This window comes from Corylus avellana, chromosome 2 (assembly GCF_965113065.1).
Source record: "Corylus avellana chromosome 2, dhCorAvel1.hap1.2, whole genome shotgun sequence".
In the NCBI taxonomy this organism is placed as follows: Eukaryota; Viridiplantae; Streptophyta; class Magnoliopsida; order Fagales; family Betulaceae; genus Corylus; species Corylus avellana.
In genome coordinates, this window is record NC_142491.1 from 20,255,128 (window position 1) to 20,280,323 (window position 25,196).

The window sequence follows — 25,196 nt, forward strand, 5'->3', positions numbered from 1 at the left end:
TGCTCTGTTGTATAGCAGCAATTTGGGGAATAAACCTCTCAGGCAAAGATCTTAAGATTTTTTTCACCACTTTAGCATCATCCATTTTCTTTCCCAAATTAATGGTAGAGTTTCTAATGACACTAAGCTTTGAATAGAATTCATCAAAAGTTTCATCTTCCTGCATTCTAATCTCCTCAAACTGAGAAACCAACATTTGAATTTTTGAAGTTCTAACAACCTTAGTTCCTTCATGTGTGATTTCTAAAGTTTCCCAGGCTTCCTTAGCTATTTCACATCTAGAAATTCTAGAAAATTCCTCATTTGAAACAGAGATGTAAATAGCATTTATAGCTTTGTCATTCGCAGTAGCATTATTCTTTTCCTCTGTTGTCCATTCAACTATTGCTTTTTCTGGACGTGTCCATCCAGATTCGACAATATGCCAAACATTAATGGATTTAAAATATGCTCTCATACGAATTTTCCAAAGCGTATAATTTGTTCCGTCAAAGACGGGAAGAGAATTAGGAGTAACAGTATGAGTCATTTGATATGGAGTCTCGGATCACACTCAGGAAATAAATCCTTCACAGAGTGAACCCGCTCTGATACCAATTGAAAATTCTAAAACGACTCCAATTATCACCTACTCACACGTCTAGGAGTTTTACCGAAAAAATCCAGAAAACAGATCTAACTTAGCAGTTAAAAAAAAATCAACCAAATACTGATATGAAATATGCAATCAAGAACACAGAAATTTGGTTACGAAGAGGAAACCATTTAGAGAACTCTCTAAATGTAAAACCTCTCCGGGGCAGCCAAACCCAGGAAATTAATTCACTATATAGAAGAATAAGGAATACAAGAAGAATAACAAAACCTTTGACTCTTCCTTGCACACGACAAGTGACCCACTTGACTTCTACCTCAGTAGCCCTTTCCAGAACATCTGGCACGATTCTTCTAAAAGATTTCCTTTCACCGGAACTCCGATTGGCTTCACGTATTTTCTCTTCAACAATAATCTAGAACAAATTCTCTCTCTCTAAGCACCCTGATTTTTGCTCAATAAAATACGTACTTGTAAATGTAGCAAAATCGTGTTTAAATAGAAAATAACCCTAATAAGTCAGCCAGGTCCGGACCCTGCAGATCTGAGGTCCGGACAGGCCTCATAAAATGCACTTTCGGGAACTGGGGTCCGGACCCGGGGAATTGAGGTCCGGACCCTGCTTGAAAAATCAAGTTTCTGGAAATGGGGTCCGGACCCGGCTTCTGGAGGTCCGGACACGGACTGTCCAGTCTTCATCAACAACTCCGATCGATAGGCGTTTGTGGTCCGATTGAGCTGAAATTTTGCAGGGACGTTCATAACACATGAATCTACATTATGAACGGTGGAGATTGGATTCTAAGTATTCTATATCAGTGTTTGAGCCGTGAACAGTAGCATCTGCATTTTGGAACTGAATTAAGCCAACACAAGAACTAACAATTCTGAACACAATTGATTCTGCCTGGGACATTTTACTCGATTGCTACTATAGTTCAGAATCCAGGCAAAAATGGTCTTCCCCTCATACTTTTAGACAACTTGCAATGTCACTCCAAACTACTAGAAAATTGTAATGTATCTCTGTTATACAAAAAATGTATAAAAGTATCCTTATAAAAAAATTTGAAAAATTACAAAAAATAAAAAAATCAGAAAATAATTTTTTTAATAAAAAACTGGCGACCATGGTGTCGCTGGTTTTTTTCTTTTTTTTCCTTGAAGTTATAAGGGTATTTGACTTTTTGATAATTTTCAGGGGTACTTTTGTCTTTTTGCAAAAAAGGGGTAGATTGCAATTTTTTAGTAGTTTGGGAGAGGGGGAGGGGGGAGGTGGGAGGGGGCGTTGCTTCAATTGAAAGTTTAAAGAGAACATTACAAATTGCCTAGTAGTTTGAGGAAGGTACGTGTATTTTCCCAAAGAAAAAAGAAAGACTCGACAAAGGTATTACAAATAATGATTGGAAGCTCCTTGGCTCTATCTTTCATGGAGTTTAAGACCCCTAGAGAGAAAACTTCCCAGACAAGCTATTGTGCTAGGGTGTTCTTCCCTCGTCCTCCCTTCTCCCACATGATCTCTTTACTATCAGTCTTCTTGGATTGGTTTATCCTCTACTGTTTCTTGCTTGCGGTTTTGGAGGTTAGATCTATGTCCATCTTTCCATCTCGGTGATTCTCACTCCTCTTCTCCACCTTCACTGGTTTGCGCTCTTCTCCCCTATGAATTTTGTTTTCCTGCAGATGTACCACACGCACCTCCTTAGCATGCGTGGGCTACACTTGCCACCTCTACCATGGATCTGTCCCATCAAATTCATGGTCCCCTTGCTCTTTTCAAAAGAGCCAATTTGGTTCTCAAATTTCTAAGATTCGGATATGCGCTCAAACAACTTTTGAGGTTGGGCGTCATATTCATCGTCCTGGTAATAGATATTTTGCGTGATATAAGGCTCGTCTCACTCGAGCAGTCAATAAAATACCATATCTAAGAAATAAGTATAATTCATTTTTGGTTGGCACGGACTGTTTGCCTAACCTGTAGATGCGGTACGGTCCATCTTCCCTAAGTATGGACTATCAAATCGCTTAATCAGTTACACGCAATCAAGTGAAAAACATAACTCATCTTCAGGTCGTATGAATTGTCTACCTAAATTACACTAAGCTAGGGTGTAGAGTAATTCGCCTTCCTTAGGCATGGCCTATCAAACCCTCTTGATCATGTGTCAATTAAAATTATTGTATAACAATCATATATATATATATATACAAAAACTGAATCACTCTCATAAGTGCCTTAATATTGCGATATGTGGTATGAACCCTTTTTATTTTAATGCTAAACCGGTTTTTTAAGGCATAATTTGTGAACCAGTTTTTTAAAAGTGAACCGGTTTTACTTAAAAAATCGGTTATTAAATTAGTGTAATTAATGTCGTTTAATTATATTTGAAGAGTTTTCCATATATAAATTATTCAATAAATTAAGTATTATTAATGTCAAAATCAAACAAGGAAACAAATAATACAAATCAAATTATTATGTACTATTATGTATATAACATAATATTATATGTCCTCTCATTTTCAAAATCATTTGATTTAAAAAACGTTTTCTCTCTAGCGTAACCCTAGTAGAGAAGGAGAAGTTTTCCATGTCTCTTTGAGTCGGTGGAAGTATATTGTTTGTGTTTTTCTCTTCTGACAGTGCTCGTGTTTATGGCGGATGATCTGACCAAGATGTGGGCAAATTTCTCGTTGACAGAGGAGGAATGTGTGGAATGGGAGGCGCCCGTTGAAGAATGGCAAGATGTCTCATTGTATGGCCAATTATGTGTTGTTGGGAAACTAATTGCAGATCATTTTGTAAGCAAAGAAACCATCAAAACGACCCTAATGCTCAGGTGGGAACCACTGGGAACTCTCTCTTTCAAAGTTTTGGGGGAGAATGTGTTTATGATAGAATTCACGGATTGAGATGATAAGAAGCGGATTCTAGAGGGCAAACCTTGGGTGTTCGAAGGTAGCCTCTTTCTAATAGAGGATTTTGATGGACACTCCTCTTCGGCGAATTTTACGTTTGATAAGGCTGCCTTTTGGGTGCGTATGAAGAACCTGCCACTGGCATGTATGGGGAAAGAAATAGGACGTATGCTTGGAGCTTCTGCAGGGGAGGTAGAGGTAGTTGATATTGATGGGAGAGGTGTCGGATGGGGTGAATATCTATGGGTTAAAATCCGGATGGACTTATTGAAACCTTAGGCACGGGGAAGAATGCTCAAACTACAAGGGAAAACAAGTTGGATTCCGTTCCTGTATGAGCGCTTGCCAAAATTATGCTTTCATTGTGGGGTGATTATGCATGGTCGAATGGGATGTCTTGGAAGATCCAACTTACGCCAAAAGGAGAGTTCCACGGAGTTCGGGCCTTGGTTGCGAGCTCCTTCACCTCCACGAAGATAGGAGAGGGGCTTGGGAAGATTTGGGGGGAGAAAGGGGACCTCAGACTTTGGCATAGAAGGAACCGAGGGATACCAATCTAGCTTGGGCGGCGGTACCGGCTTGAATCAAGGGGAAGGTGGTGGAGCTTCAGAGGAATGGCCGAACCCTAAACGCACGAAACCTCAAAGGAAAGGGAGTGGGGATCAGAGAGAGAATCATGGAGGGGTGCGCGAATCTTTCCAATTCAAGGCACAAGTAGAAAAGTAAGGTTTTCAAACCAGCCGCAGTTATGAAGGAACGATTCTTGGGATAGGGATGGAAGGTATTTGTAGAATGTGCAGTCCAGTATGACAAAAAAGGCAACTTCTTCTTCACACAAGAAGGTGCCATAGGTTTTTAAGGAGATACTAAATGATGCAGCTGGCACAAATAAGGAAGGTAACGTGCGGAATGTTGAAGGGGTGGGAACCGGAGGTCAACCACTTTTACTGGTCCAAACTTGGCTGACGTGGAAAAAACTATGTTAGCCAACATAGTGTTTATGAAAGAAAGAAAAGAGGTAGCGAACGGTATATGTGGTTGTACAGTTACGAGCTGGAAAAGGAAGGTAAGAGAGGAACAGGAATTTGGGGGCAATCCTGCTTCTACACTAGGGTTGGGATCACGAAAGAAAAAAGAGTTTGGAGGGGAAGGGCACTTTACGGAGGTGGAAAAGGTAATGCTTTTATCGGAATGTCAGTCAACTACGAAAAATAGTTCGGGGGTGGCGGTAGTTGTGGAGCAGCCCCGCCGACCGCAATGAATTTAATAAGTTGGAACTGCCGAGGGCTTGGGAACCTTCGGACAGTTCGGGACCTTTGTCGGATGGTGAAGGACAAGCGGCCTGTGATGGTTTTCCTTATGGAAACCAAACTGAGGAAGGAAAAAATGGAGATGGTTCGCTATAGGTTGGGTTTTCCCAATTTATTTGCAGTGGATTGCGTTGGGAAAAAGTGGTGGTTTGGCTTTACTATGGGGGAGGAGAAAGGAGTTGACATCCAAAACTTCAGTCACAGACATATAAATGGGATAATTCAAATGCCGACTTCCCATGTAAAATGGAAATTTACTTGTTTCTACGGACACCTGGACGTGTGGTAAAACAATACGAAGCATGGCACCTCTTACATCATTTAGCCCGGCTGACCTCAATGCCTTGGTTATGCATAGGAGAATTTAATGAAATCCTGTCTAATTCGGAGAAGTGGGGAGGAGGATGTCGGCCAAGCGGCCAAATGCAGGATTTTCAAATTGCGTTGGAGAATTGCGAACTATCGGATTTGGGTTATAAAGGACCAAAGTTTACATGGAGCAATTGTTAGGATAGCCAAACCTTCATAAAGGAGAGGCTTGATCGGGGAGTTGCCAACTCGGGTTGGTGTGACTTATATCCGGTTGCAGAGCTGATTGTTGAAGCCACGACATCGGACCATGCTGTTTTGATAATGTATTTGGGTGGGTTGCTGCGTGGTACTAAAAAACAGCATTGGTTCTGTTATGAAGCGAGGTGGATGATGGCCTAAGGGTATGAGGAGATTGTTTTACGTGCATGGCATCAACCTTCGAGGGTGGGTGAGCAGTGGAACCACATTGACTGTAAGTTAACTATGTGCAAGCAGAACCTCTTGATGTGGCAGCAAAAGGCTTTTGGGTCATCACAAAATGCTATTTCCATACTGAAAACAAAAAAAAAAAAAAAACTAAATTTGGTGCAGGGAAGGGTGGACAACCAGGCAGGGAGGGAGGCTGGGCTGATACAGAGGGAAATTAATTCTTTGCTTGATCAAGAGGACATGACATGGTAGCAAAGGGAAAAAATGGATTGGTTAAAGTTGGGAGATCGTAATACTAAATTTTACCATGCATGCGCCAATCAACGGTGGAAATCAAACCGGATTCTGATGATAAAAAATACTGGTGAATTGGTTTTGGAGTCCCCTGATGAGATTCGGGCTGCTTTTATTGAATACTTCACAAAATTATTTTCGGCGGGTCCTTTAGTGGATAGAGAGCTATGCCTATAGTTTCTAAACAAAAAGGTGTCTGAATCCATGAATGAAGAGTTGTTGAAGGTCTTTACAAGAGGGGAAGTGGATTGTGCTTTAAAGCAAATGGGACCATTCAAAGCTCCGAGGCCAGATGTCCTGCCTGCCAGGTTTTTTCAGAACCATTAGAAGACAATGGGAGAAGAGGTGGGTCAGATTGTCCTTGATATCCTCAATTCTAGTATGACGCCCCCTACTTTGAATTTAACATATATAGCTTTGATCCCTAAGGTGAAGAACCCTTTGAGTGTCATTGATTTTAGGCCTATTAGTTTGTGTAATGTTTTATACAAACTAATTTCAAAGGTCCTTGCGAACAGACTGGAAAAGATTTTGCCCCATACAATATCCCCAACTCAAAGTGCCTTTATCCTTTGTAGACTTATAACGGATAATGTCTTGGCAACCTATGAGACCCTACATACGATACACTAGTGTATGAAAGGGAATAAGGGTTTCATGGGGGTCAAATTGGACATGAGCAAAGCCTATGACCGGGTTGAATGGGGTTTTTTGGAGGAAACTATGAGGAGGATGGGGTTTGCACCTAGATGGATTAATTTGATCATGATGTGTGTATCAACTGTGCAAAATTCAATCTTGGTGAATGGTGATCCGTGTGGAAATATATCCCCTACAAGGGGGCTTCGGCAAGGGGACCCAATCTTGCCGTATGTATTTCTTATTTGTGCTGAGGTTCTAAGCTCCCTATTGACCCAAGCAAATTGTGAAGGCTCACTCACGGGTGTTCTGACTTCCAAATTTGGACCCCGAGTGAGCCATCTCTTTTTTTTGCGAATGATAGTTTGCACTTTTGTAGGACTAGTCTCACTCAATGGAATCATTTGACCAACATTCTGCGTATTTATGAAGAATCCTTTGGCCATTGGTTAAACAATAACAAAACTGATATATTTTTTAGTAAGAACTCTTCCCTGGTGGAAAAGGAGCAAATTGTGGAAGTGGCAGACATCCCAGTTACACAACGGTATGATACCTATTTGGGTCTACTGGCCTTAGTGGGAATATCGTGAGTGGTAGCATTTAAGAGCATTAAGGATCGTGTATGGAGGCGGCTCCAAGATTGGAAGATTCAATTCCTTTCCCAAGCTGGAAAGGAGATTTTGCTAAAAGCAGTCATTCAAGCCATTCCGACATATATGAGCATTTTTTTGCTGCCTAAAGGCTTATGTTTGGAAATCAACTCCCTAATGTAAAAGTTTTGATGGGGCCATCAAGACAAGTCACGTGTGCCTTGGATGAGTTGGAGCCATATGGAGATATCCAAAACAAATGAAGGGATGGGGTATAGAGATTTTGGCACCTTCAACAAGGCTTTATTGGCAAAACAAGGATAGAGACTTTAGCAATCACCAAATAGCTTCCTTTCCTGAATTATGGAAGCCAAGTATTATCGGGGTGGCTCTTTTCTTGATGCGCAATTAGGTACCCGCCCTTCTTTTGCTTGGATAAGTATCCATAGTTCGTATGACTTACTAAAGGAGGGGTTGATATGGAGGATTGGGAATGGAGCAAAAGTGCGAATTTGGAAGGATAAATGGCTACCTAGACCTTCTACTTTTATGGTGCAGTCCCCGCCACAACTATTGGATCCAGACGCCAAAGTAAGTGTGCTTATTGACGAGGATACCAAGTGGTGGAAATTGGCCTTATTGGGAAATATTTTTGAGCCGTAGGATGCCAATTTAATACATTCATTGCCGGTAAGTTTTTCAAACCAGGAAGATAGGCAAGTTTGGACTGGAGCCAAAAATGGTTTATTTTCTGCCAGGAGTGCCTATTACATTCAAAAGGAATTGGAAGCACAAGGAAAGGTTGGAAGCTCATCATGGAAGGAGTTTTCTCTGGTATGGAGGGGAATTTGGGGACTGCAGATACCCAATGTTGAAAAAAACTTACTATGGCGAGTTTGCCATGATATTCTTCCCACATGTGCAAACTTACATCGAAGGAAAATTATCCAGGATTCGTTATGTCCCTTATGCGGCCAAGCGTATGAAACAACTATCCATATCCTTTGGCAATGTCCTTCAGCCATGGATGTTTGGTGTGTCGGAAATGCCAAGCAACCAAAAATGCCCACTGAAGGAAAACCATTTCTACAAATTGTTGAAAGTGTTTTTGCAAAGTGCGAAATGGAGGAGAAGCGACAATTTGCTGGAATTGAATGAAGAATTTGGCTGAGACGGAATGACATCATGCATGGGAGTAATTTTACACATCCTAATGTATTGGTCCAAGGAGTTCGCAGATCCATGGAGGAATTCTCGACGGCAGCAAAAATAGAGATAATGAAACCAAGTCGGGCTTCTGTGCCAAGCAATATGTGTTGGGCAGCACCTCTTACTGGATGGTTAAGGGTCAACTAGGATGCCTCTTTTCATAAGACCCGTGGCTGGAAGGGTTTTGGAGCGGTGGTGCGGGATGATAAGGGCAGACTGGTTGTAGCTATTGGAAAAACCGTTGTGGGGTGTCTTGACGCGTTGGTGGCGGAATCAGGGGTGCTGTTGCTGGCGATTAAACTGAGCAAGGATTTGGGTCTTCGAAACACTCATTTTGAAGGCGATGCTCAAGGGGTGATAAATGTGGTGAATTCTTTGGAAACATACTGGAGCAATAAGGGGCTGTGGGTGGAGGACATAAAACCTGAACTGGACAGTATACCCTCTTGAGAGGTGACGTTCGTTCGTAGGGAAGGAAACAAAGTTGCACATGCTCTGCCAAAGGAGGCTAAAACAAGTTTTTTGGATAAATGTTGGCTTTTTGAGTCACCTGAATGTATTAGCGATCTTGTTCTAATGGAGCTTAATGCTCTATCTTCTTGATTTTAAATGAGAATGAAAAGTCTTTGCTTCAAAAAAAAAAAAAAAAAAAAAAAAAAGAAAAAGAAAAAGAAAAAGAAAAAGAACATAATATTATATGTTATAGTTGAATTAGATGCACTAAATGATAGGATGTAGAAACAAAATAGAAAAAAATTTCATTGCATTATTAATCAAAAATAATAAAAAACCGGTTCAAAAAAAACTTAAGTTGCATGGGTTTAGTCGTTTAATAAAAAATAATAAAAAACCGGACTTTTAAGAGGCATAAAGCATATTAATCAAAAATTTCATTGTATTATTTTTAATTTTTTTTAAAATATATAATTGTATATTTATTATTAATTATATAGATGATCGGATTTTTACTCAACATAATGATTAGGTATTTATATTTTACTTCATTAGCAAAAATAATCTTTATCATTAATCTCATATATATAGAGAGAACGATAAGCTTACACTCATTTGGAGTTCGAAGGATATCGATGAAAGATAGAAGTTGATTGGTTTCTTCAGTCTGAAGATTGGGAATGATCAACATCAAAAACACGCAGAGGAGAATTCTTGAAGTTGCCATTGTTTGTATTGGATAAACTAAAAATGACTTCGAGTTTGGGAACTATGGTTACTAATAATGTGTTTCTTTTGGGCCCTTGCTCCTTCCTTTTAAAAAAGAATAGGGGAAGAGAGGTAGCGAATTTTAATTATTGACCAAGATAAGTTTCTAGATATATATATTTTTTTTGAAACTAAATTGGTGACTTTTATTGATTAAAAATCGTAGGTAGAGCGTAATATCTCCAGCCAACCATCATCGAGATAGAGCTAATTGCTCCATCAAAATAATATCACTAATACAATTAGGAGTGGTACCCCTCCAAATTCTATCATTGACATCAGTAGTGGCCGCTTTCGTCATCCTATGAGCCCCCTCATTTCTTCGCGAGAAACAAAGACGCAATTCCACCTTGGTAGAGTGAGTAGTACATGCCTTGTATCTTCAATTAAATGCCCAAAAAGACTCCATGTGCCCGTAGTTGAGTTGATAGCCTCCACAATTTGTTTCACAGCGCCCTCCAAAATTAAATTTTGTACTCCCATATCCCTACATAAAAAAACCACATGATAGGCGGCATATGCTTCCCCCATTGCTAGCTCCAGTATACCCATCCTCGTTTTACACATAGTAGCGATCACTTGCCCTTTCTCGTCCCTGAGCACAACTCCGATCCCCACCCTTTCATTTAATTTATCTATGGCCACATCCCAATTCGCCTTGTACCAACCTTGGGTAGGAGCCAACCACGCCTTCAAATGAGTAGATACATTATTTTCAGCTGGTTCCTTCTGTTGTAGTTGGGCGTAGGTCATTGTGTCCTCTACCGTTTGGAGAATAAGGTTGGGATCAACAAAAGTTCCTTCATGAACCCATTTGTTTCTATAGAACCATACGTGGCACAATAACTGTACAAACATAGCAAAATCGTCCAGGTCACATTTTGAAAAGATACTTTCCATAGTCTGCATGAAGCTCCGTCCCTCCATGGTCATCTTTTGGAAGACCCTTCCTTTTTTTTTTTTTTTTTTTTTTGAGAAATTGGAAGACCCTTCTACTGCAGCCCCATATGTCTCTTGCAGCTGAACAATCCCATAGAGCATGAAGAATAGTCTCCAGTTCCTGCTCAGAAATGGGGCAAAAAGGTTCTTTCACCACCTTTCGCCTGAGTAAATTTTCCTTAGTGGGCAGTAAATTTTGGCAAACTCTCCAGAAAATTTTTTTCACCGCATTTGGAATAGATAATTTCCACAAAATGCTTTCCTCCCATTTTGTAGATCCTCCTGGCCATTTCCTTATCTCCATCTCCTTTGCTAAATGATAAGCACTTTTTACCGAGAAGATACCCAAACTTGTACACAGCCAAATCCGAATATTCGGTTGCTGCATCTGGCTGACTTGTATAGTATTGATAGCTGCTACCTCCTCAGTTGTAAATATGCTATTTAATAGATTTTGATCCCACTCACCCCTTTCCTGATCAATTAGTTCTTATACCTTGCTATTTGGATTCAGCACCTTCGGAAGGGAATGGACTTTAAAAGTTGATGGAATTGGGATCCAAGCATTACCCCAAATCTTTATTGATTGGCCATTACCTACTATCCAAAGGAAACCGGTCTCAAGAAGGTCCCTTGCCCCATGAATACTTCTCCACGCAAAGGAGGGTTTGGAGCCCAATTTTGTCTCCAGGAAAGAGGAAGTGGAGTAATATTTGGCCTTTAAAATTTTTGCCGTAAGGCTCTCCGGGGATTGTAGCAGCCACCAACATTGCTTTGCTAGGAGAGCCTTGTTAAAACTCACCAAATCTCTGAAGCCCAATCCATCTCGATCCTTCGACAGGCCCAATTGACCCCATCTCATCCAATGTATGCGTGAGTCATTCTCTTGATGCCCCTACCAGAATTTCTTCATCATGGAATTAGTTTCGGCACATAACCCCTTCGGAAGAAGGAAGATGCTCATGCTATATGTAGGAATTGCTTGAATGACTGCTTTCAATAAGATCTCTTTTCCCGCTTGTGACAGAAAATTCAGCTTCCAATCACTAAGTCGCCTCCAAACTCTATCCTTAATACTCTTAAAAGCTTGTTTTTGAGATTTTCCAACAAGGGCTGCAAGCCGAGGTATTTGTCATATCTTTGTGTGGCTGGGATCCCTGATAAACGCAAAATTTTTGCCTGGGCCTCAGTGGGAGTGTTTCGGCTAAAAAAGATTGATGTTTTAGCTTGGTTTAACCGCTGCCCCGAAGCCACCTCATATGTCTTGAGAATATTTGTCAATCGAATCCAGTGCGAATTAGGGGAAGCCTTGCAAAATAACAGGCTGTCGTCGGCAAAGAAGAGATGTCTTAACTGAGGGCCCTTCTTTGAAGTTGGAACTCTGGGTAATTCGCCATTTCCATCCGCCCGGGTTAACAAGGAGCTAAGAGCCTCTGCATACAACAAAAAAAGATAAGGTGAAATGGGGTTCCCTTGTCGGATGCCCCTCATAGGAATAATCCGACCCATAGGGGTCCAGTTGATAAGAACCTGATAGATTGTTGACCTGACACACATCATTATTCTTTCGACCAACTATCAAAACCCATCCGGTCCATAACCGCTTCTAAAAAATCCCATTCTACCCTGTCATCGGCTTTACTCATATCGAGGTTTACCGCCATATGACCCACCTTTCCCCATAGTCTCGATTGCATAGTATGAAGGGTCTCGTAATCGGCTAATATATTATCAGAAATTAGCCGACCAGGGATAAAAGCACTTTGGTTCGGAGAAATAACTTTAGGGAGCACCAATTTTAATCTATTAGCCAAGGTCTTAGAAACCAATTTGTAAAGCACATTGCACAGGCTAATGGAACGGTATTCAGTGACACTAGTGGGGTTTTTGCATTTGAGAATTAAAACAATATACGTTAAATTAAGCTCTTTATTCATGCATCCTGTATTCAAAATATTAAGTACAACATGGCTAACCTCCGCGCCAATGGACACCCAATTTTTTTGGAAAAAGCAAGTTGAAAAACCATCCGGGTCGGGCGCTTTCAAATGAGCCATTTGATTTAGAGCTATCCCCACTTCTTCAACCGTGAATTCTTTACACAACATTTCATTCATCGAGTGGTTCACCCTTCGATCAACTACCTCCAAAACATTCTCCATACTTCTAGGCCCCCCTGCCATGAAAATATTTTGAAAATAAGCCACAAAAGCTTCCCCAATTAGGTCATTAGTCTCCCACTGCTGCCCCCTCTCATCCGTAATCCCAGTAATTAAGCTGGCTTTTTTCTTTTGATTCGCATAGGCATAAAAATATCGTGTATTTTTATCCCCATACCTCATCCAATCCTCCTTTGCTCTCTGTCGCCAATAAAGATCCTCCTCATTCTGTTTATTTTTCAGTTCCACATTCAGCTTTTGGAGAAGGTCCGTATCAACCCCATCGTGATTCGTCTGGCATGCAATCAGCTGTTTGGACAGTTGTTTTATTTGCTGTCCCACATTTCTTCCATTCACACGTTGCCACTCCTGTAATCCCCTTTTGCTATCTTTCATTTTCCTGTTCACTGACTTCCATGTCCCTTGCTCCACCTCTTTGACCCTCCATATTTTTTTGTATAACCTCTTTGCATGCCTTGTTTTCTGCCCACGTAGCCTTAAACCTGAAACCGCTTCCCCTCCTACCTTTCATAAATCTGCCTGCAAGATTTATTGAAAGAGGAATATGATCAGAAAAAACAGCCACATCCGAGGAGACTTCCACGTTAGGGAACCAGCCAAGCCATGCAGCGTTTGCAACCACACGATCTAATTTCTCCATCACAAAATCACACCCTGTTTTTCCATTATTCCATGTGCACATCGGGGCCCGACACTCTACTTAACATAAGCCACAATATTCCAAAGTGGACTTAAAATTCTCCATGAGATAGTTGGGTCTTTGACGTCCCCCAACTTTTTCAGATTGGTCGAGTATTTCTTTAAAATTACCGGCACATACCCACGGGCCCGAAGTAAGAGTCTTAAGATATCGTAATAAATTCCAAGCCTCCCCTCTTCTATGCGTTTCCGGATGGCCGTAAAAGCCTATGAAAATCCAAGGACTTGAATTGATTGGAGAGATAAGAACTTTGATATGTCTATTGCTGTAGTTTTGTATTTCAATTCCCAACTCCTCCTTCCAAAGTAACGCCAAACCTCCACCTTTTCCAATACAATCAACAACCAACATATTAGGAAATTCCATCCCTTGTTTAATAGTCGACATTTTACTCCTTCGTAATTTGGTTTTCCATAACCAAATCGGGACACGCCTCTTTTACCTTTCGGCAAAGTTTTCGAATTGTCTCAGGGTTCCCAAACCCTCGACAATTCCAACATAATATTTTCATGTTGGTCAGCAGGGTTGTGAAGCAGAACCCACCAAACCCGTTTCATTAATAGATTCATCCTCCTCATCACACAGTGCAAGAGAGGCACCCCTTTGTGCTTCATTCTCCTATGAATAGTTACCGTTTCCTCCATCTGGTCAACTCCTGATTCTCCAATTTGCTTCCGTTTCCCGATTAAATCAGTTGGCAAAACCTCAGGCGGCAATTGTTGTCCAGCTCTCGCTCTTCTTTTCCATTTCTGCACCGTGTGTCCCTTATTTGCTCCATCGTTAGTTGACACCTTAGGTTTCTTTTCTTCACGTGTCACACCTTCATGCAAGTCGAAGGCTTGTACAGCTGGAGTTTTCCCTTCATTAATTTTCCTTTTGTTCGCCTGCATGCCAGATCTTCCAATAATCACGCCTATCCCATTAATGCCTTATTCTTTTCCTTTTAATTTTCCACCCCTCACCTCATTCAAAAAACTTCCTTTCGTAGCCTGTATCTCTTGAAGTGTTTCATTAATATTTTCCATAACTGGGTGGGATCCTTTATTCGCAGTAACGGAAATCCCATCAGTAAATTCCCTATGATTCCCGCCTATGTCTGCTCCCCTGTCATAATTGCTTTCCTCAACCATAATGGTCCTGTCGTCTTCCGCTGCTAGTTTCCCCGGGCTCACTGGAGAGTCCTTGTTGCCTATTTCTTCCGCCTGTGACGACGGCACTCCACCATTTCCATCGGAGAACCGGCTGCCACTGGTTTGATTGCCTCGTCCCCCACCAAAAGTTTTTTGACCCACCCCTATCTCTTCATCATACCATTCGGAATGGTAGGGTTGTGAAAATTCTCTCCACTGTCTAGGTGAAGGTACTCGGAGCCAAGGACCATACTGTTTCTCCGTCTCTTTGACTCGATAACCACCTCTTATCGTGCAGCCCTCTTGTCCATGCCAGATTTTCCCATAATCAAAACGGTACTTGGGCAATTTCTCATATTGAAAACCTATAAGAACCTGTTTGCCGAGAAGATTGATGACTCGGCCTCTAGCAAGGGGTTTCGTTACGTCAATCCTAATTATGACTCTTAAAATTTTCACCCCACCCCACTTCCTCCTCATCTCGGCCTCTAGCAAGGGGTTTCGTTACGTCAATCCTAATTATGACTCTTAAAATTTTCACCCCACCCCACTCCCTCCTCATCAGTGTCAACTTCCTCCACCGTTCCTATTGTGGCTCCGATTTGAAAACCCACCTCCTTTCCCATACAAGCCAACGGAAGGTTGAACATTCTAACCCAAAAAACCGCCTGATAAAATACTATTTCTGACGGTGATGATGGGCCATCGAAATCTTTGACTGAAAATAGGTTCCCTTCAAAGATCCATGGTCGCCCCTCCAAAACCTTTGCTTTATCCCACTCCTTCTCAAATTCCACTAAGAACAGATTCTCTCCCATTTCCTTGAAAGTAAGGTGCCCTGTTGGACGCCAACCCTTGATCAGCTAGCGTCTAATAATCTCTTTCCCCATATAGCGATCTATAAGCAATTTCTCTATTAGGCAGACTTTTCCTCGTGATACCACATTCTCCACCAAACGTGGTTGGATCGCCACCTCCATTGATTCACCCTCGTCAAGGGACAATTTCCCCCATAACTTCGCAAGATCCTCCGCCATGACACACACTAATAACCAAGTTTCAGAAATCCCCCCTACAAGTTGCCTCCACAGTCTTCAAGAGACTTGGAAATATCTCAGTTTCTAGATATATTAGGAAGGAACAAAATGAAGATTTTCTATATTTTTTAGAATAGCCCTATACAAATTTTTGAAAGTTTTGCTACCCGAATCATATATATATAGCCGATTTTTGGCTTAGAGATGGCATAGAATTGTGACACATGTTCTGAACCCATGATATTTTGTGATTGAACCGGTTTCTAATGTGTTTGATAGACTTAACCGGTTTTTCATTATTATGAGATTTTATTTCACACATTTTCCTCATATAAATTCCATTAAGTGACAATATTTAATGTAGGACAAGATTTATTTCATCATGTGACTAGATTTAATGTAAGATAATTATGATCCTTTAATATTTTTAAAGGAAATACCTTTAAGCAGCATTAAACTTCCCGCCAACTTGAAACGCCATTTAAGGCTCATTATAACTCCCAAAATATGAAGAGACAGACAACTAAGTGGTAGAAAATAAATTTCTTTCTTTTTATTTTTACATGAGTAAGATGGGGGAGGGGGAAAAATAGATCTGTTTTTTTAAGCCACGATGCCTGTATAAATGGTTGCCAAAAATAAATGTCAATAAAAGTGGACCATTTTACATTTCCATAAAAAAAACCGTTTCAATTTTTTATTTTTATTTTTATTTTATTTTATTTTTTATATCGAATTATCTCTTCATTGATATAACAATTAAATGGGGCAAAATGTTCCGTATAATGCCAAAAATATAAATTTGAATCTTCATAACTCAAACATTATCTATGACATACATAGTAGCCTATCGGGCTATTATAAGACAATTTCGATGAAAAGTCACCGTCTTAATCAGTTTCAGATCTACACTAAATTTCGGCAAATCACGTCTTTGTCTACTGCCAAGTCCTTGATTCCCTAGCTTTTTTATCTCCTTTACTAGTGCTTTATCAATCGCAATCCCCTTCGCTGCCTTTACCATAGTGACAATTCTTTTTTACGCTTGATAACTCCTCCGTCATCGGTATATGGTTTGTTCCCAAAAAATGAACTATAAGAAAACAAAATACGTACTGAAAACCAATTCCGTTATTCTTAAGTATTATTGTAAACAAAATCTAAGAAAATGAACAAAACTTCACCCATAGATCTCTACTAAAAGCATATCTAGAGAGAATACATTCTTATTTAAAAAAAAAAAAAAAAATACAATATCAAAAACTCAACACACCTTCATGCGTTCCACGCGCCACCGCCGGCTAGCCACGCTCAGCTAAAAAGTACCTCGATGACCATTGACACACGCGCTCTGCTCGGTTTACAGTGGATGCGGGAAAAGGGAGAAAGAGAAAGGGGCCGGCTCCTCCCACTTTGCTATGCTCTCTATGTGCTGCTCTCTTTCTAGGGTTTTGTTTTTCATCAGTTGTTATTAAAGTCCATTCTCATAATAAATCATGAGATAAACCGTTTTTAAATTCCCACCCAATACAAAATTTGGACACCTCAAAGAACCGTTTCAACTTTCCAACCGTTATTAGTAAACCGCCTATTCAGGTTTCACCGACTATAAACATTGCATAAATAAAAGAGATAGATATCTTGGTTTCTCTAAGAAAAGGATGTCGTTGAAATTGTTGAGACTCATAGAAAATCTTGAGAAGAGAAACATACATATGAAAGGTAATAGAAGGAAATGGAGGTCAAATTCCGAGATTAATGAAACTGGGCAATCAATGTATTGAGGTATATCCCATTGGAGTGCGTCTTCTGTGTGGACGTTGCACAAAAGTCACCTTTTGTACAACCCACACAATGAATGACAACTCAGCATGTAGCAAATTAGAAAATAGGTATGCCTACATTTGATTATACTCTCATCAATTCATCATAAATCAAAACCAACAAAGAACAATCCTTTACGCCCAACCTAGTTCACCATCCTTCACGCCAAATCACCACCACGCCCAGCCCACTGCCGGCACCACGCCTAGCCCGCCCAACCCGCCAAGCAACCGGCACCACGCCCAATCCACTGGTAAGTTCCCGGCAGAGAGAGAGAGGGAGAGAGATTCGACGGTCTTCTGGGGTGGCGCCAAGCCACCCCCGGCCATATCTGGATGGCGCCGTCTAGGGTGGATCGCGCGGCCACCCCAGGCCATTGGGTGGCCCGCGATACTATGGTTGTTTTGGAGATCCGCGATGCCGTGTGTCTAGAGGTCCGGCGGTGCTGCAGCCGTTTGGAGATCAACGATGTCGCTGGTCTGGACGTTCGGCGATGCAGCGGGTCGACGATTGGCGATGTAGCGTGGCCGGGGCTCTTGTTGTCTAGGGATCGGTGGCTTTGCTGGTGTGGAGATTGGCAGCGTTGCAGTCCGGTTTGGAGGTTTAATAGGGTGGCTTGGGTCCTTGACAGCGGTGGATCGTGAAGTAGCACCAACAGCGGTTGTTGGGCTGTTCGGTGTCTTTCGTGGGTCATGCCATGACCCGCCTCAAAACCCCGTTGACCATTGACACACGGGCCTTGATCGGTTTACAGTGGATGCAGGAAAAGGGAGGTGGAAGGGAAAAAGAGAAAGGGGGTGGCTCCTCCGACTCTGCTATGCTCTCTATGTGCTGCTCTCTTTCTAGGGTTTTGTTTTTCAACAGTTGTTATTAAAGTCCCTTCTCATAATAAATCATTAGATAAACCGTTTTTAAATTCCCACCCAATACAAACTTTGGACACCTCAAAGAACCGTTTCAGCTTTTCAACCGTTATTAGTAAACCGCCTATTCAGGTTTCACCGACTGTAAACATTGCATAAATAAAAGAGATAGATATCTCGGTTTCTCTAAGAAAAGGATGTCGATGAAATTGTTGAGACACATAGAAAATCTTGAGAAGAGAAACATACATATGAAAGATAATATAGAAGGAAACAGAGTTCAAATTCCGAGATTAATGAAACTGGGCAATCAATGAATTGAGGTGTATCCCATTGTCATTCAAGAAACTTCTGCACGTATTTGTTCAATTCACATTTCTTCGAAACCCATCGACATAATTTTATGTTTTTTTTTTTTTTTTTTTTTTTTTTTTTTTTTTAATTTTAATTTTTTTTTTTTTTTTAATCCTTTGGGGTTTCTTAGAATAAACATATTTTTTATTTTGATATTGTAATTTTATAAAATTGATTGCTATTTTTTCCTTTATGCTTATTTTCATTTTAAAACTCCTATGGGATTAAATATTTTAACATGTTTTAACTTATGTGGTTTAAATTAAAATTAAGTTTCTTATGTTTTAACTCATTTCAATGTTTTTTGTCTTTTATTTTTGTTCGTTTTTGTGATTTACTCTGATTTTTACGTATTTTTTAATGTGCTTAAATTAAAATTAAGGGTCTTATCTTTTAACTCATTCCAGTTTTCTTGTTGTTGTTTTCTTTTTTCTTTACACTTATTTCCATTGTAAATTACACATATGGGACTTTTTTCTAACATATTTTAATTTATATGTATTAAAACTAAAATTATGGTTTTTACGATAGTATAGTTTTATGGTTTTTATATATTCATACAATCTTTTGTGTAATTGTATCATTATGTTCGGCAATATACCGTTGTATAGCCTTTAGTATTTATTATTATTATTATTTTTTTATTGAAATATGCATGACATATTTTTCTACACAACTTTTTTAACCTATAATGAAAAATTGGAAAGAAATGTGTTTAAGCTTTGAAATTAAATTATAATAAATAATTTTGTGCATTTGTGTGATTTATGAGCTATTTTTTATTTTATTTTTAAATTTTTTGACATGTCCACATAAGAGGGGGAGATGGCGGATTCGAACTAGTGACTTCTGCTTTATGAAGCGTGGTCCCTACCCGATTGAGCTCCCTCTTGGAGGGAAAAAGATCCTCTCCATTTCAAAATCTCTCCATTTCTTTCATTTTGTACATTTTGAAGGGTATTGCATTTAATGCACTACCATCGTTAAAACTTTTGGACAACACTACTCTTCAAAATACATTAAAAAAAACTTTCTTCTCTCTAGGTTTTCTCACTGAAACCTAAAGGTGAAGCTCTATCGATCTCTTATCTTTTGGTGAGAGGCCGTGCTGTTCATCAAGATCCATGAGTCATACGGCGGAAGATCTAGCTGACCAGTGGGAGAAATTCAGTTTGTTGGAGAAAGAGCAAGTGGGGGTTGATATTCCGGAGCAGGAAATTGATACTGTGGTGTCTTTGGGGTTGTTGTGGCTTGTAGGGAAATTGGTGGTGGATAGACTAGTGGGGAAGGAGATCATAAAAATCCCATGAATCTGGGCATGGCGTCCTACAGGTTGTGTCACTTTCAAAGCATTATGGCCAAACATATTTCTTGTTGAGTTGAACACTCCTGTGATAAGTCCAGGATATTGGAGGGACGGCCGTGGACTTCTGATGGACATCTTTTTTCTCTGGTAGATTTTGATGGGGTGACGCCTCTTCACCAGTTGGAGTTTGAAAAAGCGGCCTTTTGGGTTCAGATTTTCAATCTTCCTCTGGGATGTATAGGCAAGGAGACCGGGCGCCGGATTGGAGCAATCATTGGCGAAGTCGAGGAGGTTGATGTGAATGAAGATGGAGTGGGGTGGGGTGAATTTTTGAGGTTGAGAATTGTCTTAGACTTATCAAAACCATTATCTCGGGGTCGATTTTTGAAACTAAAGGATAAATCAATTTGGGTATCTTTTCAGTACGAAAAGATTCCGAAATTTGCTGTGACTACGGGGTGATCCGCCACGGTAATAAGGGGTGTGCAGCTTTGGGCAAAAAAGGGCAATATGGGAGGGATATAGAACCGGCATTCAGCCCACGACTGAGGGTCATGTCTCCGAAACAACAATACGGAGGTAGCAGGCCCTAGCAGTATGGAGGGAGGGCAGAAGCGAAGAATGAGGCGAATAGATACCATTTGGAGACTTAACAGGGGGATTCAAACAGTGGATATGCCGGGCTGGGTGGTGGCCGGAATGCTAACAGAACAACGTCAACGCCGGAAGAAGATGAGGGCACTTCGGGAATTCAGAAAAATATGGGTCATATTAATCAGGTAACCGTTGATTGCGCAAATCCTCATCTGGATGGGAAGATGGCAATAACGACAGGAAATAAAGGGGACGTTATTATGGAGAATAATCAATCGTTCCATAAGGAAGGTAATGGAGATAATGGAGATTCTGACCAATTCCATGGTGCAGGGGATCCGATTGCAGAAGCTAGAAATGAGGAGAAAAATAAGGGGGGAGCGTCAAACATTTATGTTGGTCAATGGGATAACATTAAAGAAAAGATGATTTGGAATCTGATGGAGGGAAATAAGGAAGGAAATTTCAAGAAGAGAATAGAAGAGACCACATCACCAAAAGCTACTGCGGCGAATTCTTTGACTCATGGGCCAACTAGTCTTGTGTGGAGGGGGGGGGGGGGGGTGGGAAGAGACCCGGGTGCAAGGTTGAAAAGGATTGGCAAAGAGAAGGGGCTAGATGTGAGGCTCCAGGTAACAGACATGAAGAAAACTTTGGCAGGAAACGGGCCAGAGCTACAGCGGATTTGTCTAGGATGGAAAATTATGTTCTAGCAGAGGCTGCGATGCAGCCCCGCCAGTCGCAATGAGTTTGTTGTGTTGGAACTGCCGTGGGCTTGGGAACCCTCGGACAGTTCGTGACCTTTATCGGTTGGTGAAGGATAAGAAACCCGATGTGGTTTTTGTAATGGAAACCAAAATGCTTAATAAAAATTGTGATTTTTTGCGAATAAAATTGGGATTTGATTTCATGTTTGGTGTTGACTGTGTGGGGCGTAGTGGAGGTTTACTTTTATTTTGGTGGGCTGATTTTCACGTTGACATCCAAAATTTTAGTCGAAGGCACATTAACGCAATTGTTTATGGACGGGGGACAGGTCATGTATGGAAGCTCACGGGTTTTTATGGTCACCTTAAAACGGCAAAACAAAAAGAAGCTTGGGCACTGTTAAGACATTTATCCCATATGCAACCTCTTCCATGGTAATGTATGGGAGATTTTAATGAGGTGGTGGACTTGTCTAAAATAAAGGGTGCAAACTATTGCCCTAGATGGCAAATAGAGGATTTTCAAAGAGCATTGGAGGATAGTGGGCTCTGTGATTTGGGCTTCAAGGGACCAAAATTTACATGGAATAATGGGGCAGATTGGAGGAGGTTTTACTCAGGAACAGTTGGATAGGGCTGTAGCAAACACAGAATGGAGTGCACTGTGGAATGACGTGGGAGTAGATGTTCAGGCATGTTGTAGCTCTGACCACCATCCAATACTCATTACTTTGAACACAAATAGAGCCACCACTGGACGAAAGCGCAGGATTTTTCGGTATGAAGCAGGTTGGTCAAAGTGTGGGGATTTTAATAAAGTTGTTCAAGAATCATGGCAAGAGAGAAGACTAGGTGGGGACCCGTGGGTAGCTTTCAAGGGGAGATTAAATAGCTGCAAAAAAGGCATCCAATAGTGGGTGAAAAAGAGAAAGCAATTGACAGTGGTACATTAAGGAGAAATCAAAAGAATTGGAAAAAATTCAAATGGAAGCAAATCCCAATAACGCGCAAGTCGAGAGAGATCTAAAAGAAGAAATGCATGTGCTTATGGAACAAGAAGAACTTAAATGGCGTCAACGTGCTAAAGAAGACTGGCTACGAGATGGAGATCGTAATACAAAATTTTTCCATGCATGTGCAAACCAGCATCAACGCCGAAACAATATCGAGAAAATTCTTGACTGTGAGGGACTGATGTGCGCAACCCAGGCAGCCATGGAGAATGCTTTTGTCACCTACTACCAGAAATTATTCACTACAGCTGTCCCCCAAAATGTAGAGGAGTGCATAGCAGCAGTTGAAGGCAGTCTCACAGATGAAATGAAACTACAACCGGTGGCAAATTTTTTGGAGGAGGAGGTGCATAGAGCTCTGATGTAGATGGGACCTCTTAAAGCCCTGGGTCCGGATGGCTTTACGGCGGGGTATTACCAACAAAATTGGGCTACGGTTGGCCCGGAGGTATGTAATGCAGCTCTACATTTTCTTAATGGTTCTAAAATGGAGGTGAACATAAATGTTACGCATATTGCACTAATAGCCAAAAAGATAGAACCTAGTTGTGTCTCTGATTTCAGGCCCATTAGCCTTTGCAATGTGATATATAAAATTATCTCCAAGGTATTGGCGAGCCGACTCAAGATGGTTCTTCCACATATTATATTAGAAAACCAGAGTGCATTCATCCCGGGCAGACTGATTTCTGATAATATTGTGGCGGCATATGAAACGCTTCATTCCATGCATACTAGAATGTGGAGTAAAGTGGGCTACATGGGGATAAAGTTAGATACGAGCAAGGCTTACGACAGAGTGGAGTGGGTGTTCTTACAAGCTATCATGCGAAAAATGGATTTTCCGGAGGTATGGGTAAATCTGATTATGGAATGTGTGTGCTCTGTATCTTATGCTGTCTTGGTGAATGGACAGCCTATGGGTAGTATCAAACCCTCACGGGGACTACGACAGGGCAACCCGCTATCCCCATATTTATTCCTGCTGTGTGCGGAAGTACTTAGCTCTTTTTTGACCTAAGCGGAAAGGAAAGGGGTTTTAACCGGGGTGCCCACTTCCAAAAAAGGCCCTAAGTTGAACCACCTTTTCTTTGTAGACGACAACCTGATTTTCTGCAAGGCGAACTCGGTTGAATGGAGAAGATTAACAAAGCTTCTTGTAAAATATGAAGCTGCCTCAGGACAAATGCTTAATAAGGAGAAGACCGCCATTTTTTTCAATCGAAATACTAGCCCGGAGAAGCGGATGGAGATCTCCCAGCAATCGGGTCTCAAAGCCACCCAAAGTTATGATAAGTATTTGGGACTTCCAACTCTTGTTAGTAAGTCACGAACGTTGGCTTTTACATGCATTAAGGATAGAGTGTGGAATTGCCTTAACAACTGGAAAACAACGTTCTTGTCACAAGCTGGGAAGGAGATCCTAATCAAGGCAGTGGCATAGGCAAAACCAGCATATTAAATGAGCATTTTTCAGCTCCCCATTGGTTTGTGCAAGGAAATACAAGGAATGATGTAGCGTTTTTGATGGGGCCATAAGGAGAACACCTCTAGAATACACTGGATGAGTTAGGAAAGAATGGGGGTATTGAAAGCAAATAGAGGTTTGGGTTTTCGCGACTTAGGGGTCTTCAATAAGGCCCTTCTTGCAAAACAAATATGGAGGTTGTTGCAATGTCCGAATTCTTTGGCAAGTAAAATTCTCAGAGCCAAATATTATCCTTCTAGCTCTATTTTGGAAGCTAACTTGGGGAATCATCCATCTTTCGTCTGGAGAAGCCTCATGGCTGCACAACCGGTTCTCCAAAATGGCCTGGTGTGGAGGATTGGGGATGGGAACGAAGTCCGAGTGTGGGGGGATAGATGGATTCTGAAACCTACTACTTTTATGGTCCAATCACCGCCAACAATTTTTGAGAGGCAAGCCCAGGTATCGGACCTCATTGATTCAGAAACACGACAATGGACGGCCGAAGTTGTGTCAGAAATTTTCTTTGAGGAGGAAGCGTAGGTGATTAAAAGTATTCCAATCAGTCCGGTAAAAACCAAAGATAGACTTATTTGGCGATGTACAAAAAATGGCACCTTCTCTGTCCGCTGTGCTTACCACCTTGAGATGGAATCAAAGGCAAATAGGCGAAGTGGGGGATCAAAAACAACGAAGAGTTTTGCATGGAACGAATGCTGGAATTTGTCGGTTCCAAATGTGGTCAAGATGTTTCCATGGAGAGCCCTTAATAATCTGCTCCCTACAAAGGTTAATCTATATAAAAAAGGAGTCGTTAAAAGCCCAGTGTGCCCTATTTGTGAAGCTGAAAATGAGACGGTGGAACATATTTTGTGGAGCTGCCTGTCGACATCAAATGTATGGGGTAGTGGTCCGATAAAATTACAAAAAGTTGGTGGAATGAGTGGCAGTTTCTCTGATATTTTTGGGAATTTGTTGGAGCCCTGTGATAGGACTGAAATGGAGTTTTTTATTGTTACTACCCGACGAATTTGGCTGCGAAGGAATGTTGTGGTACATGGAGATCCTTTCGTCCATCCAAACCAGCTCCTGCGAGAGGCACAATTTGCTTTGGAAGAGTACCATCGGGTGAATGATGGCAACTTAGTGCAAATGACTCATGACTTGGAATGCGCCATTGCTAAGTGGCAACCCCCACCAGCAAACATGGTGAAGATGAATTGGGATGCGGCAGTGAACATGAAGGAAAAGAGAGTTGGGCTGGGTCTCATTGCTAGGGACTCGACGGGGAATTTTTTGGCTGCATGCAGTATAACCCATGAAGCTATAACAGATCCCATTACAGCAGAATCCATGGCTGCTTTGAATGCTGTCCTCTTTAGCAAAGAAATGGGTTTTGATAACGTTCTCTTTGAAGGTGATGCCATGCAAGTTATCAAGGCGATTGACTCAAAAGGGCCGTGTTTTAGTAGCTGTGGACAGTTCATAGAAGGTATAAACTTAGAGCTAAGTGGTGTAGAGAATACTAGATTTTTACATGTTTTGAGGGACGCC

General features: G+C 41.1%; 2 protein-coding genes across 2 annotated transcripts; one reads left to right on the forward strand and one right to left on the reverse strand.

Annotated features, from left to right (window-relative positions):
* The first annotated feature begins 7,460 nt into the window (after positions 1-7,460).
* On the forward strand, positions 7,461-8,756 carry LOC148587454 (uncharacterized). Its single transcript, XM_088512619.1, has 3 exons — positions 7,461-7,688; positions 7,806-7,931; positions 8,454-8,756. Exons 1-3 carry the CDS (start codon positions 7,461-7,463, stop codon positions 8,754-8,756), a joined length of 657 nt encoding a protein of 218 aa, XP_088368745.1.
* Positions 8,757-9,824: 1,068 nt separating this feature from the next.
* Positions 9,825-11,328, reverse strand: LOC132169617 (uncharacterized). Its single transcript, XM_088512620.1, has 3 exons — positions 10,963-11,328; positions 10,516-10,587; positions 9,825-10,373 (listed from the first exon to the last, which is right to left on the reverse strand). Exons 1-3 carry the CDS (start codon positions 11,326-11,328, stop codon positions 9,825-9,827), a joined length of 987 nt encoding a protein of 328 aa, XP_088368746.1.
* Positions 11,329-25,196: the final 13,868 nt, after the last annotated feature.